Source organism: Cololabis saira, chromosome 23 (assembly GCF_033807715.1).
Source record: "Cololabis saira isolate AMF1-May2022 chromosome 23, fColSai1.1, whole genome shotgun sequence".
Lineage (NCBI taxonomy): Eukaryota > Metazoa > Chordata > Actinopteri > Beloniformes > Belonidae > Cololabis > Cololabis saira.
Window position 1 is genome coordinate 31,418,307 of NC_084609.1, and position 14,318 is coordinate 31,432,624.

Consider the following 14,318-nt stretch of genomic DNA (forward strand, 5'->3'; position numbering starts at 1 on the left):
GAGAGTCTCATTTCTTAAAAGGAGCCTCAAGCTCCTTTAAAAAAACCAAAATGTCATACATTCTGGATTCATTACAAATCAACTGAAATATTGCAAGCCTTTTATTATTTGAATATTGCTGATAATGGTTTACAGTTTAAGATTAAGATTCCCAGAATATTCTAATTTTTTTAGATAGGATATTTGAGTTTTCTTAAGCTGTAAGCCATGATCAGCAATATTAAAATAATAAAAGGCTTGCAATATTTCAGTTGATTTGTAATAAATCCAGAATGTATGACATTTTTGCATTACAGAAAATAAAGGACTTTATCACAATATTCTAATTTTCTGAGACAGTCCTGTATCTAGCCTGAAACGAAGCTGCCAGTCTCACTCATGTATCACTCTCTTCTCATCACCACGCTGACTGCAGCTCAACATCTCCCCCTACAGTCACTAACCAGTAACTACAACAACAATGAAGTATCGGTGCGTGGTATCGGAGAATTTTTGCGAGTACGAGTCTATGACAGCACTATCGGCCCCAATACCGATACCAGTAACTGTATCGGGGCATCCCTAGTCCAGACCAGCCTGCAGTCCAGACCTTTCAACAAGCGACAACATTTGAGCATCATAGAAGGAAAAACAGGACAGAGAAGATCCAGGACTGTTGAGCAGCTCCAATGGGGCCAGAAGAGGACGACGCTGGTCCAGCGGACCTGTCTCCTCGGTCTCCTCAGCGTCACACACACATGGACGGTTGTCAACAGAAGACAGGCTTTGGTAAACTTCACCCTGTCTGTGTTTCTGCCATAAAACCCACAATGACTTTTTTCTTCTCCAGAGTTCCTCGGCTTAAACATCTGAGATGTTCTGTGTTCTACTGCAGATCAAATATAAGCCATGAGATTTTATTTTTAAGTAATAAAGAGTGCCGCCCTGTTTGGAAGTTTTAAATGACTTACTCTGGATTAGTGGCTCAGCTCCACCTAAATCCCAAGAAGTGAGTGCATAAACCTGTGTTTGGGCTGCCCGGCCACCTCTGGCAGCTAAACTAATCTAGAGATAATCTCCTGGATGTTTCACTACCACCCTGCAGGGAATCTAACGTTCATATCTCAGAGTACACTACCACCCTGCAGGGAATCCAACATTCATATCTCACAGTACACTACCACCCTGCAGGGAATCTAACACTCATATCTCCCTCTCAAGTCCTCCTCATCATTCAGCTCTATCGCGCGTCGCTCGGACCTCCGTTTGTCCGTACCAAGTTTTAATCCTTCCTTCCTTCCTTCCTTCCTTCCTTCCTTCCTTCCTTCCTTCCTTCCTTCCTTCCTTCCTTCCTTCCTTCCTTCCTTCCTTCCTTCCTTCCTTCCTTCTGCTCTCTCCTTCCTTCTTCCCTTCCTTCCTTCCTTCCTTCCTTTTTCCCTTCCTTCCTTCTTTCCTTCCGCTCTCTCCTTCCTTCTTCCCTTCCTCTTTTCTCCCTTCCTTCCTTCTTTCCTTGTTTTCTCCCTTCCTTCTCCATTCCTTCCTTCCTTCCTTCCTTCCTTCCTTCCTTCCTTCCTTCCTTCCTTCCTTCCTTCCTTCCTTCCTTCCTTCCTTCCTTCTGCCCCCTCCTTCCTTCTTCCCTTCCTTCCTTCCTTCCTTCCTTCCTTCCTTCCTTCCTTCCTTCCTTCCTTTTTCCCTTCCTTCCTTCTTTCCTCCCGCTCTCTCCTTCCTTCTTCCCTTCCTCTTTTCTCCCTTCCTTCCTCTTTCCTTGTTTACTCCCTTCCTTCTCCATTCCTTCCTTCCTTCCTTTTTCCATTCCTTCCTTCTTTCCTCCTGCTCTCTCCTTCCTTCTTCCCTTCCTTCCTTCTTTTCTCCCTTCCTTCCTTTCTCCCATCCTCCCTTCCTTATTTCCTTCCTTCCTTCCTCTTTTCTCCCTTCCTTCCTTTTTCCCTTCCTTCCTTCTTTCCTTCCGCTCTCTCCTTCCTTCTTCCCTTCCTCTTTTCTCCCTTCCTTCCTTCCTTCCTTCCTTCCTTCCTTCCTTCCTTCCTTCCTTCCTTCCTTCCTTCCTTCCTTCCTTCCTTCCTTCCTTCCTTCCTTCCTTCCTTCCTTCCTTCCTTCCTTCCTTCCTTCCTTCCTTCCTTCCTTCTGCCCCCTCCTTCCTTCTTCCCTTCCTTCCTTCCTTCCTTCCTTCCTTCCTTCCTTTTTCCCTTCCTTCCTTCTTTCCTCCCGCTCTCTCCTTCCTTCTTCCCTTCCTCTTTTCTCCCTTCCTTCCTTCTTTCCTTGTTTTCTCCCTTCCTTCTCCAGTCCTTCCTTCCTTCTTCCCTTCCTTCCTTCTTTTCTCCCTTCCTTCCTTTCTCCCATCCTCCCTTCCTTATTTCCTTCCTCTTTTCTCCCTTCCTTCCTTTTCCCCTTCCTTCCTTCTTCCCTTCCTTTTTTCTCCTTTCCTTCCTTCCTTCTTTTTTCCCTTCCTTCCTTCTTTCCTCCTGCTTTCTCCTTCCCTTCCTCTTTTCTCCTTTCCTTCCTTCCTTCTTTCCTCCCTTCTTCTCTTCCTCCTTCCTTGACCCGAAGACAGCACAAGTTTTAAGAGCATGAGCATCCTCACAAACCCAAATCATTCAGAGGTCAGGTTTACTTTCACCTTTTCTCTTTGCAGACAGTGTGAAACCTGCAGAGGGTCACGCTTTTTCATTCTCTCCGTAATGTCATTAGTTGCTATACGTGTACTTTTCCTGTTTAAAACTGCAACACAGCCCAGAACATGGCATGGCGTCTGCACAGAAGCAGAAGTCCAAGTGAATGTCAGAAAGGCTGCGCACTGTCTTTTTTAACTGCCCCGGGGTTGTAATCGGGTCTCTGGAGCTCTCACACTCACACTGGAAATAGACAATTAAACTATGTCACAGTCAAAGCCACTTCCTGAGTGTGTGAGTGTGAGCTTTCGCTGAGGAGACTTTCCTTTCTGGACCTTTAAGTCTTCATGTATAATAAAAAGAGCTGTTTTGATGTCTGCTCCATCTTTATCACTGAGAAACTTTCAGAGCATCCTTCTGGGGGGGGTTGGGCTCCTGCCACGGTCCAGCAGGGGCCTGGACTGGCAGCTGGAGGCTTCGTGATCGCCTGCACCCACTGATGAGGACCCCCACCTGCCTGACGCTTCCAGCGGCCGGGACGTATGGAGAGGTGGAACTCGTCCTACGATCAGAACCATTTCTGGCAGCCATGCAGCCGCAGGGTCTCCGGGGGCCACTAGGGGGCTCCAGAGGTAAAACACACGGTGGAGGATGAAAAGGACTCGTCTTCACTTGTGGCGCTTTTCTACTAGCACCTACTCGGCTCTACTCGACTCAACTTGGCCTGGTTTCTTTTCCACAACAATTCAACAATTTGTGTGATCTAAAGGAAGAAGACAACAACACTAAAGATGTAGAACCTGGAGGAGATGATAGATGTGCTGCTGGGTCTGTGGCTTGTGTTTGATATGAAGTTAAAAAATGAGAGAGAAAGAAGCTTCAAGAGGCGACGCTTTTTTTTTGTTTGTTTGTCTCGGTCCGTTGGGATCCGTGAGCAGCTATGAAGAGACAGAGCTCCTGGTAGATCTGGTCGTTCCTTATCACCGTCTAGATCCCTTTTTAATTCTCTCCTCAGCACCAGGTTTATGAACATCTGCACCTCAGAGTTGGATCAGAAACAGACTTTTGCTGCCATTGCTGGTTGAATAAAATGAAGAACGGGCCGCCGTCAATTGCTCTTTCGCTGATGTCACATCCTGACTCAGACGTCTGACTCCAACCCCCCGACCAATCGGTGGCCTGTAGTGTGATGATGTCAGATACAGCCGACTCAGCAGCTTAGAACCTCGGCAGAATAGATACAGAAAAGTATCTACTCGGTACGTTAGACCCCTAGTGGGAAAGGCTAAAAAACGAGGCGAGTCGAGTTGGGCTGAGTAGGTACTAGTGGAAAAGCGCCGTTATAGCCACTTTCACAAGAACATTTAAGAACCCCACGGTGAAGTACCGGGATAATGATTCAGATACAACCCATCTATGTTGTGATTGCAGGTGTGCATGTTTCTGAAGACCTAACACGCACAGCTCAGCGAGCCTCAGCATAAGGTCTCCAAGCCAGTGAGCTTTATTGACTTGGCTTACTTTGACCTCTAGACTCACCAGTCTAGCTTATGTTTATCTCCTTGCAGCACGCGGAACCTTAGCAGTTCGGCTCAAAGGGTCTCGACAGGTTGGGTCACGTCTACAACACAGGCTCACATTTCCTCCCATCCGTCTCTCGTTGCTTTTCCTTCGTTACCTTGGTAAGTCTCTTGCCGCAGACATACAAGCATCTGGAGACGGATTCATCAGACACCGGGTTCTCTCGCCGATTTCTTAGCTAACTAGCTAACACTCCACATTTTTACTTCAGGTACCACTACATGGTTGAGTGAAAAACGACTTGTATCCTATAGTCCATGGGCCAGACCAGATATCAGTACCACTCAAGGTGACCAAACTTACTTATGATTTTTGAAAAGATCCATGTCTGTAGATGATATTTTGGTATGATAACCTTCCTGAGTGGCAGCTGGATCATAGTTATCAGCTCATGAAGTTACCACCCCCTTCAGGTTAATTGATGATTCTAAATTGGGTATATTATACATTTCCTGAATCCTTATGGTCCTGTGAGTATTCCAGTTTTTGTATTTTGTGTCTCTGTTGTTCCTAGATGACACAGGGTTAAAAGATAGTATATCATTTAGGCGAAAATGGTGTAAAAATGTGTGTTGTTTATAGTTTAAAGAGCTGCAGTGACCTCTATGTTGGTCAGAAAGATTCACATCTTAGCTTGAATGAATGCTTTAAAGGTCTCTTTTAAAATGATACCAAAGACAATATAGTGAAACATTGACAGATATCCTGTACATGAGTCTAAACCAGGACATGCAGCAGGATCTAAAATGTAATTTTCTGAAGGGGGTTTTAACTTCATGAGCTGATAACTATGATACAGCTGCCACTCAGGAAGGTTATCATACCAGAATATCATCTACAGACATGGAAAATTATAAGCAAGTTTGGTCACCTTGAGTGGTGCTGATCAGTGAAATTTTGGGCTCTGGCCCCTGGACTTATAGGCTGCTTTCACCTCTGTCCCGTTTGGAGCAGTTGTTCCGAAACAGGGAGAGTTTCCCCCTAAAGATCGGTTAGTTTGGTACATGTGAACACAGAAATCGCGCTCGGATGCGGGACAGAACAAGCGAACCGAGATCTCCTAGGAGAGGTTAGGGTTAGGTTCTCGCCTCGCTTCCATTCCAGACCTGGAGCGGTTAGTTTGCATTGAGAACATAATCTACACAGCACACAGAAACACACAGAAACAAACTAGCCACACTCGCTTACGATGCTCCATAGTGTTTGTTTTTCCCGGGGTACGGAAGAGGAAACTCCTTCCACGTTCATTTCTGACCAATGAGAGAACAGTTGGTTCTCATGGCATTTGTTAACAGCTTTGAACCGCTACAGACGGTTGCCTTGTGAACACAAACGCCACAAACGGCACAAACAAAACAACTGTATCGATTTAGCCCCTGAATCGGAACAAAACAAACGGTCCACAGGTATGAAAGCACCTTTAAATAAAAACAGACTACAAAAGCCGCTTGATCACTGGTGTTGGTAATTACATTTCCTTGGGCATGGAAGCTACTGGCTCGTTTCCTCCACGTGTTGATGGATATGACCCCCAAAACTAAGAAACATCCCACTTGTCAAGGGACTTCTGACATGTGCCAGGAGTCTTCAGGATTGTGGAGAGTAGAGGTTAACGCGTCTGCCATCGGACCGTCCAACAGCCTGGACCCAGACCAACAACAAGTCAGAACTGGTCTTTGAGGTGAAAGTGACCAAATGGACTGAGTCTTCAGAGACTGTCAGTACGTTTCCATGCAGCAAAGAAATGGGATTTCTGATCGTATCAGATAAACATCCAGAACCCAATCACTTGTCTGAGTTTACATGCTGTTCAGAGAATCAGATAAATGTTTGACTCCGTGACGCTATGTGGCGCTGTAACCATGGTAACCATTTGTAACCATTTCAACAAAGAGCCACTTCCGGTTGACGGTTGTTTTGTTTGGCGCCAATGTTACGCCTTCCGTATATTTTTCCAATTTATTTTGATCTGCTCCGGTGTCCTGATGAAGCTTCTGCCATCTCTTTCACAATCTTTTTAAAGGTGTTTAAACAATTATTTAACACGCGCCGTCTCCTTTCACTTCCGGGTGAAGCCCCAGAGGAAATTCTCCAGCATGCTCAGACTGCAATATCCGATGTCTCGGTATACATGGAGTTAAAATGCTGACTGTGAACGAGTTATCTAGGTGTTGCTATCCGATCATTAAATGTCCGATATAGGTCAGAAGTAGATTGGATTGAGGTGTTTACATGCAGTTTAAAAGTCCGAACAATGTCTTATACCAGGGGTGTCCAAAGTCGTTCCTCGAGGGCCGGTGTCCTGCATGTTTTAGATGTCTCTTTGCTTCAACACACATTCTGATTCAAATTAACGGTTGTCACCAGCTTGTCATCAAGGTCTGCACAACTCTGTTGATGACACAGCTACTTTTATCACGGTGTGCTGAAGCAGGGTAACATCTAAAACCTGCAGGACACCGGCCCTCGAGGACCGACTTTGGACACCCCTGTCTTATACGATCAGAAATCCGATTGAACTGCTGCATGTGAACGTACTGTGTGTTAAGCCTCCTCCGTGATGTCCGGAGTAGCGTTGTGACCCACCCCAGCTGTCACATGAGGGGGACATGAGGATGGGAGTCCCATGGTAGGGGCAGAATACCACCACAGCTAAATGATAATAAAATATTCCTTCAAATAAATATGAAACTAACAATCCAAAATAAAAAAAACTCCTATGCACTTCTGTAAAGATTAATACCTCGCCACCAGAGATGTGTAGTAACGAGTTACATTTACTCCGTTACATTTACTTGAGTAAGTTTTGGGAAATGTTGTACTTTTAGGAGTAGTTTTGAATCACTATACTTTTAGCTTTTACTTGAGTAGATTTGTGAAGAAGAAACTGTTCCTCTTACTCCGCTACATTAGGCTACGTTGAGCTGTTACTTTTCTTTTATCCCTTTTATCCACGTACGCGTCAATCTCATGACATCACTGGGTGATTCTTTGGGAAAAATGTTTGTTTTTTTGTTTTTCTGCCTGGTTAAAAAAGAAAAGTACAAAGGCTTGAAATTTTGTGCTACTTGTGCTCAATTTATTTATTTTATTCTGTTATTATGTATTAAAGTACTTGAATTTTTTTTATTTATTTTATTTATTTATTTGATTTTAATTTATTTTATTGATTTAATTTGCCTGAAGATGATTATTTTGTACTTTTGTCTGTTTGAATGGTTGTGTTAAAAAAACAGATCAGACGTTACCAGGGTTGCCACCCGTCCCTTGAAATACGGAATTGTTTGGTAATTGGGAATTAAAAGTTGCGTTCCGTATTGAACCAATACAGACCGATATTATGCTCTTATTTATTTATGTCATAATATACAGGTGAAGGTCTGAAAATTTTAATGTATTGCAAAACTTAATTCGTACTAAATTCAACTAAAGGTGAAACACATGTATTATTTCCCACTACATGCAAAGTGATATTTCAAGCCTTTATTTGTTATAATTTTGGTGATTATGGCTCACAGTTTATGAAAACCCCAAATAAAAAATCTCAAAAAATTAGAATATATTATGAAATCAATAAACAATTCAATCATCAAAATTATAACAAATAAAGGCTTAACATATCTTGCTTTGCCTGTAATGAGACTATGTAATGTACATGTATTAGTTTCACATTTTAAGTTGAATTATTGAAATAAATTAACTTTTACACCATATCCTTCACCTGTATCTATATTCTACATCTTGGCTGATGTGGACATACGTAGCATAGGAGGTTATTTCAGTTACTATATGGTTGGCTGTCTGTACAGTGATGCAAGTTCAATGCTATTAAAGCACTTTAAACTTTAAATCAAAGCGTTTTGTTTTTTCATATGAAATGAATACATTTCTATGCAGTTTAGAAGTTTTGGGGATGTCCCTTTTTTTGGATTCTGTGCTGCTTAAATCGGGGTGTCCCTTATTTCTATTTCTGAAAGGTGGCAACCCTAGACGTTACTCAACAGTTACTCAGTACTTGAGTAGTTTTTTCACCAAGTACTTTTTTACTTTTACTCAAGTCATTATTTGGATGACTACTTTTTACTTCTACTTGAGTCATATTATTCTGAAGTAACAGTACTTTTACTTGAGTACAATTTTTGGCTACTCTACTCTACCCAGCTCTGCACGCCACAGATCCTCTTAAAAGGCTTTAAAGTCCCCCATCATCTTGCAAAAGGGGGGCCCTAACAGAATGGTGCACAGGGCCCCCAAAAAGCTGGAGAGGTGTCTGTGCACAGTGTTAATAAAAGTAGAGCATGAGGCCGAATATAAGCACAACTACGAGCAGCACGACTCCCTAATCTCCATCACCACCACCATCATCAGCACCATCATCAGCACCATCATCAGCACCAGGGCGACCTGCCTGATTTAACTCTCAATCCTGCAGAAAGCCCGTGCGTGCGTGTCTTTGTTGTGTCAACAGCAGCGTGTGCAGATGTTGCAGATGTTGCAGCAGCTGCAGCTGCAGAGCCTGTAAATGAAGCAAGGCCCCAAACAAACGGGATCCTGCAGGATCCGCGTCCCCCTGCAGCTCCAAGCCGCGGCTGGAGCTCCGGGGGCGGCGGGGACGCGGAGCCCCGCCGCCCCCGGAGCTCCAGCCTCCAACCGCGGCTTCCCTCTCCGCAAACCCCCGGTCTCCCCTCTCCCTCTCCCGCAGCAGACCCTGGCCGAGCCCTGGCCGAGCCCCGGCCGCCGCGGCGGCTCTTACCTCCTCTTCCTGCGGGCCCCCGGGGATCCCCGGCGGGCAGGGGGGCTGCGAGCCCTCGGCCGGCTCCTCCGGGCCGCGCTCCCGCTCCTCCGGCCCCGGCCCCGGCTCCCGCTCCGCGCCGTCCCCGTTGAAGACGGGCGGGGGGGACTCGCTGCTCACCGCCGCCATTTTACTCTGAGAGAGGGACGGGAAAATAACCGAGGAGGAGAGACGCAGGGACTCTGGGTGGACAGGAGGGGGAGACAGAGACCAGGGAGATCCAGGGGGACGGGAGGCTGGACGGACAGGAGGGGGAGACAGAGACCAGGGAGATCCAGGGGGACGGGAGGCTGGATGGACAGGAGGGGGAGACAGAGACCGTTGAGATCCAATTTCAAATCCAATTTCAAATTGTATTACTTGCATATAAAGCCCAAAACGGCTTAGCTCCTTATTATTTGCAAGACCTGATAGTGCTTTATGTTCCTGGCAGAGCTCTCCGTTCTCAGAGTGCAGGTTTACTCGTAGTTCCTAGTTCCTAGTATCCAAATGTAGATTTGGAGGGAGGGCGTTCTGCTATCAGGCACCATTACTTTGGAACCAACTTCCAATCTGGGTTAAGGAGGCTGACACCACCTCCACCTTTAAAACTGAACTTAAAACCTTTCTGTTTAGTAAAGCCTATAGTTAGTGTTTAGTAAACCTCTAGCTGGTGTTGGTAAATCTCTAGGTAGTGTAAACTTTAGTGTGTTAGAGTCGCTCCTGTATTTTCTTGTGCTGGCCCCCCCTTCTCCTCCCTTTTTTCTCTTTTGTACAAGGTGCAGCATTCTCTGCCGGTGGCGAAGAGCATCTCTGAATGCACAACACCGGAACCTGCAGCGTGGGAGTGAGAGGGGCAGGGTAACGGCCCGGGCAGGCGGGGGAGAGATTTGTCCGTCAAGACTCCTCTCCTTGGCCCTGCCCCTTCTCAACCTTTCCCCGACCCTGCACCCCAAGGGAGATCCAGGGGGACGGGAGGGACGCTGGATGGACAGTAGGGGGAGACAGAGACCAGGGAGATCCAGGGGGACGGGACGCTGGATGGACAGGAGGGGGAGACAGAGACGCTGGACGGACAGGAGGGGGAGACAGAGACCAGGGAGATCCAGGGGGACGGGAGGGACTCTGGGTGGACAGGAGGGGGAGACAGAGACCGAAGAGATCCAGAGGGACGGGACGCTGGATGGACAGGAGGGGGAGACAGAGACGCTGGATGGACAGGAGGGGGAGACAGAGACGCTGGATGGACAGGAGGGTGAGACAGAAACCGGGGAGATCCAGGGGGACAGGACTCTGGATGGACAGGAGGGGGACACCATAACCATAGATGATGACGTTTATCTACTTGGACTGTCCACCAACCTAAAAACTGTCACTTTATTGGGGCCGTAAAAGTCCCAAGTGAAAATAATTGAATCTTTTTAGGTCCTGTGACATCATGGACCCAGATCTCAACAGTTATCATTTCTCGGTCTAGGAATTCAAGATTCAAGGTTCTTTATTCGTCAGAGAGCCAGTTTACCAACACAACTAAATTAATTCCAGTCCAGCCCGTCCAAAGAGAACAAACAAAAAAGCAGACAAACAACATCAGACATGGGTAGAGGGTTCCTGAGGGTCAGCCAGGGTCAGCACTTTCATCAGCTGAGAAAAGGAGGACTCGAGGAAAGAGGAGGAAGGAAACTCAGTATGCAGCGTGAGGGGCAGCGTCGGCGGTGGAAGGAGGGTTAAGGGCCAGTCCCAATCCCCCCCTAGTCCTACTTTTCAGCCCTACCCCTACATTTTGCACGTTCCCGTGAGGGTAGTGGTGTCCCAATTCCTCTTTTCACCTAGGGCTAGTGCACTTATCGAGGGTTAGGGGGTTAGGGAGTATGAATCTAGCCCTTCACAGTGAGGGATTTCAGATGCTGATTTCGCGACCGAGGGCCTGAGAAAATTTCCCAGAATGCTTTACGTCATCATTTGCAGACTGAATCAAACAAAAAAACATGGCAGACATTTTTCATTTTTAGTGAATAAAATCAATATTTGGAGTTAGTTTCTGCATAAAAATGCGTTTTGATTAAATTTCTAGCGAGAAATATATATTTTACTTTCATAATATTCACTCAGCGAATGTACATAATCACTTGCTTGCTCGTTGTTTGCGAAGTCTTTTCAGATCTCGCCAGAATAAAGGCTGATTTATGGTTCCGCGTTACACCAATGCAGAGCCTACAGTACGGCGTAGGTTACGCCGCGACGCGCGACATACTGTGCACATTGCCGCATACCCTACGCCGGTGGTAGAGCGGGTCGTCCAATGATCGGTAGGTTGGCGGTTCGAATCCCACTCCGTCCCAGTTTTCTGTCGTAGTGTCCTTGGGCAAGACACCTTACCCACCTTGCCACGTGGGAATGTGTTTGAATGTGTATGAATGTTGGTGGTGGTCGGAGGGGCCGTTTGGCGCGATATGGCAGCCACGCTTCCGTCAGTCTGCAGGGCAGCTGTGTCTACAAATGTAGCTACCACCACCGGGGAGAATGTGTATGAATGAATAATGATCTCTCTGTAAAGCGCTATGGGTGCTGAAGGGCGCTATATAAAACCAAGTCATTATTATTATTAAGGGATTATTAAGGGATGTGTGTTTATAGCTGTGTTTGTGTGTGTGTGTGTGTGTGTGCGTTTTGTGTAGGTGTTAAGTAGGTCTGGGAACTCTGTTCCAGTTTCACTTCTTTCAGCCATAGACCTTGATAGCGATGGGACGTTATCAGCCGACCTCTGAATAGTTCTGATTCAGTTCCACAGGTGTCATGAGGGAAAGGGGCACCTTTGGCATCATTTTGTTTTGGGTCAGGGTGCCTCCAGGTATTTTCCATCTGCCTAAAGCCGAGGACACACCAACCCGACGTCGCCCGCTGTCGGCCGACTGCTGTGTCGCCTCGCGTCGCCTGTGTCGGGCTGGGTCGGGCTCAAAAAGAAGCACTTGGACACACTGCAAAGACGACACCCAACGGCCAACTAGGACGTACGTTCTGCGCATGCGTGAGAGGTAATTCCCCTCCATACCAGCAGGCAGCGGTAGTCTGTATTCACTCAAAAACAAGGGAAAACCGGAAGCTGTTTGTTTGCTTTCGTCGCTTCCGTTTCTCTTCTCGTGCACTGATTCGCTACGCCGTTTGTTTGCTTTCGTCACTTCCGTTTCTCTTCTCGTGCACTGATTTGCTACCTGAACAGCCAATCACAGAGTGAGCTGTTTGACCGACGGCCAACGCCGATTCGACATGTCGAATCGGCTGAAAAGCTGCCGACGGGCGGCTGACCTGTGGCGAAGTGCGGGACACACCGGGGAAACTAGGCCGACAGACGCACCGACGGCCCGACGGCCGACAGTTGGCTTGGTGTGTCAGGGCCTTAAGAAGTCTCTCTGGTTCATCTCAGTGGCCGAAGTTGGGGGTTCCACCAGGCCGAGCTTGCAACTTCTCTAAGGTCTTTTCCATCCCACCAATGAGTTCATAAAAACCACAGCCAGCCTACGATTCTGTTCGAGAATTACGTCCACTTTGATTTCTCACAGTTGCACTGGAAGCCATCGCAACACCATCTAATCCCTTCCTAAAATGCTCTAGACCAAAAATGATAATCTCTGTTTTATCTGAATTTAGAAGCAAGAAATTTCTGGACATCCAGTCCTTGATGTCCCTAAGACATGCCTGAAGTTTAACTAACGGTTCTGTTTCATCCGGCTTCATAGACAAATAGAGCTGCGTATCATCAGCATAGCAATGAAAGTGTATGCCGTGATTCTGGATTATACTTCCCAACGGCTGCATGTATAAACTGAACAAGATTGGCCCTAGCACTGAACCCTGCGGAACACCATAACAGACCCTTGACTGTTCTGAAGAAACCTCATGTACATCAACAAACTGGAACCTGTCAGATAGATATGATTTAAACCAATGTAGAGCAGTCCCTTTAATCCCAACAACATGCTCTAACCTGTGCAGTAAAATGCTGATCTACAGTGTCAAAAGCAGCACTGAGGTCCAGTAGAACCAGTATGGACACTAATCCCTTATCTGAGGTCCAGTAGAACCAGTATGGACACTAATCCCTTACCTGAGGTCCAGTAGAACCAGTATGGACTCTAATCCCTTATCTTCATTTTAATTTTAATTTTATTCTTTATTTCATTCAAAAAAATAAAACAAACAATTCAATACAAACACAAATGTTCATAAATTGTGAATGAAAAGGGAGCAGAAAGAAGAAGAATCTTATCTAATCTGCCCCTTTTTCCAAGAAATAAATTCACAAATAAAAAATAAAAAATTAAAAAAAACAACTAAGTAAATAAAAAAAATAAAAATTTAATAAAATTTAATTACCGCCATCTATGGGAATGTCAATCAAACGTAACTAACATATTTCATTATATTTACTTAACATACTGGCTTGAATTGTTCTTTTGAATGTAATGTTTGATTTGGATTCTTAGTTTTCTTTATTCAGATTGTTCCATAAATAGTTATACTTGCTTTCTCTTTTTTCAAATCTTTTCTGAATGTTGATTGGTAAAGTTTTTTTATGAGCTTTAAACATAATTTGCAGAATACTATAGTCTACTAATTCATGAAATTTCAACAATTGTAACTGAAGGAATAATGGATTTGTTGGATCTTTATATCATTTTCTACTGATTATTCTTATGGCTCTTTTTTGCAAAATGAAAATTTACTGAATATATGTTTTACAGGCGTTTCCCCAAACTTCAACACAGTAGCTCAGATATGGAACAATCAAGGTGTTATATAAAATGTCCAATGCTTTATTGTCCAATGAATCCTTTACTTTGTGTAACAGATTATCTGAGGCCATCAGGGTCATTCATGACTCAAACCAGTGCTGTCTCTGTGCAATGATGCATTCTGGACGTCTGATGAGAACGTCTACATGGGGGTTCAGGTCTGGACTCCAGAAGGTGGACTTTTAGTTAAGGGTCATTGTCCTGCTGCATGTGAGTAACAGAGCAGAGGGAGCCCGACAGTACTCGAGTTGTAAAAAAGAAATCAGGGGGGATGGTGGATTTTATCATATGGGGACAGATAATTTGTGCTGATTACAAATAATATAATATATTACAAATAATAGCAGTGACCAAAACACCTGCAGAAATACTGCAGGAATGACATAGCAGCAGTTAAATGCAGCCTTCTGTAAGCTTTAAATATCCACTGGGCTTACATCAAATACATCAAAACACAACAATAAAAAACACTTTTCTGAACTTATCAATATGACTCTGTCCTTCACAGGATAAGTAAAATGGATCACTGCAAAAACTCACAATCTTAACAAGAATATTTGTCTTATT

General features: G+C 45.1%; 1 protein-coding gene across 3 annotated transcripts in view; it reads right to left on the reverse strand.

Moving 5' to 3' along the window:
- braf (B-Raf proto-oncogene, serine/threonine kinase) overlaps positions 1-9,118 on the reverse strand; it is a 47,758-nt gene extending 38,640 nt beyond the window's left edge. For all 3 annotated transcript variants that reach the window (XM_061714092.1, XM_061714093.1, XM_061714091.1), the window contains exon 1: positions 8,941-9,118. In XM_061714092.1, coding sequence (XP_061570076.1) covers positions 8,941-9,108 — 168 coding nt within the window. In that variant the 5' untranslated portion in view covers positions 9,109-9,118. The remainder of the gene's footprint in view (positions 1-8,940) is intronic.
- Positions 9,119-14,318: the final 5,200 nt, after the last annotated feature.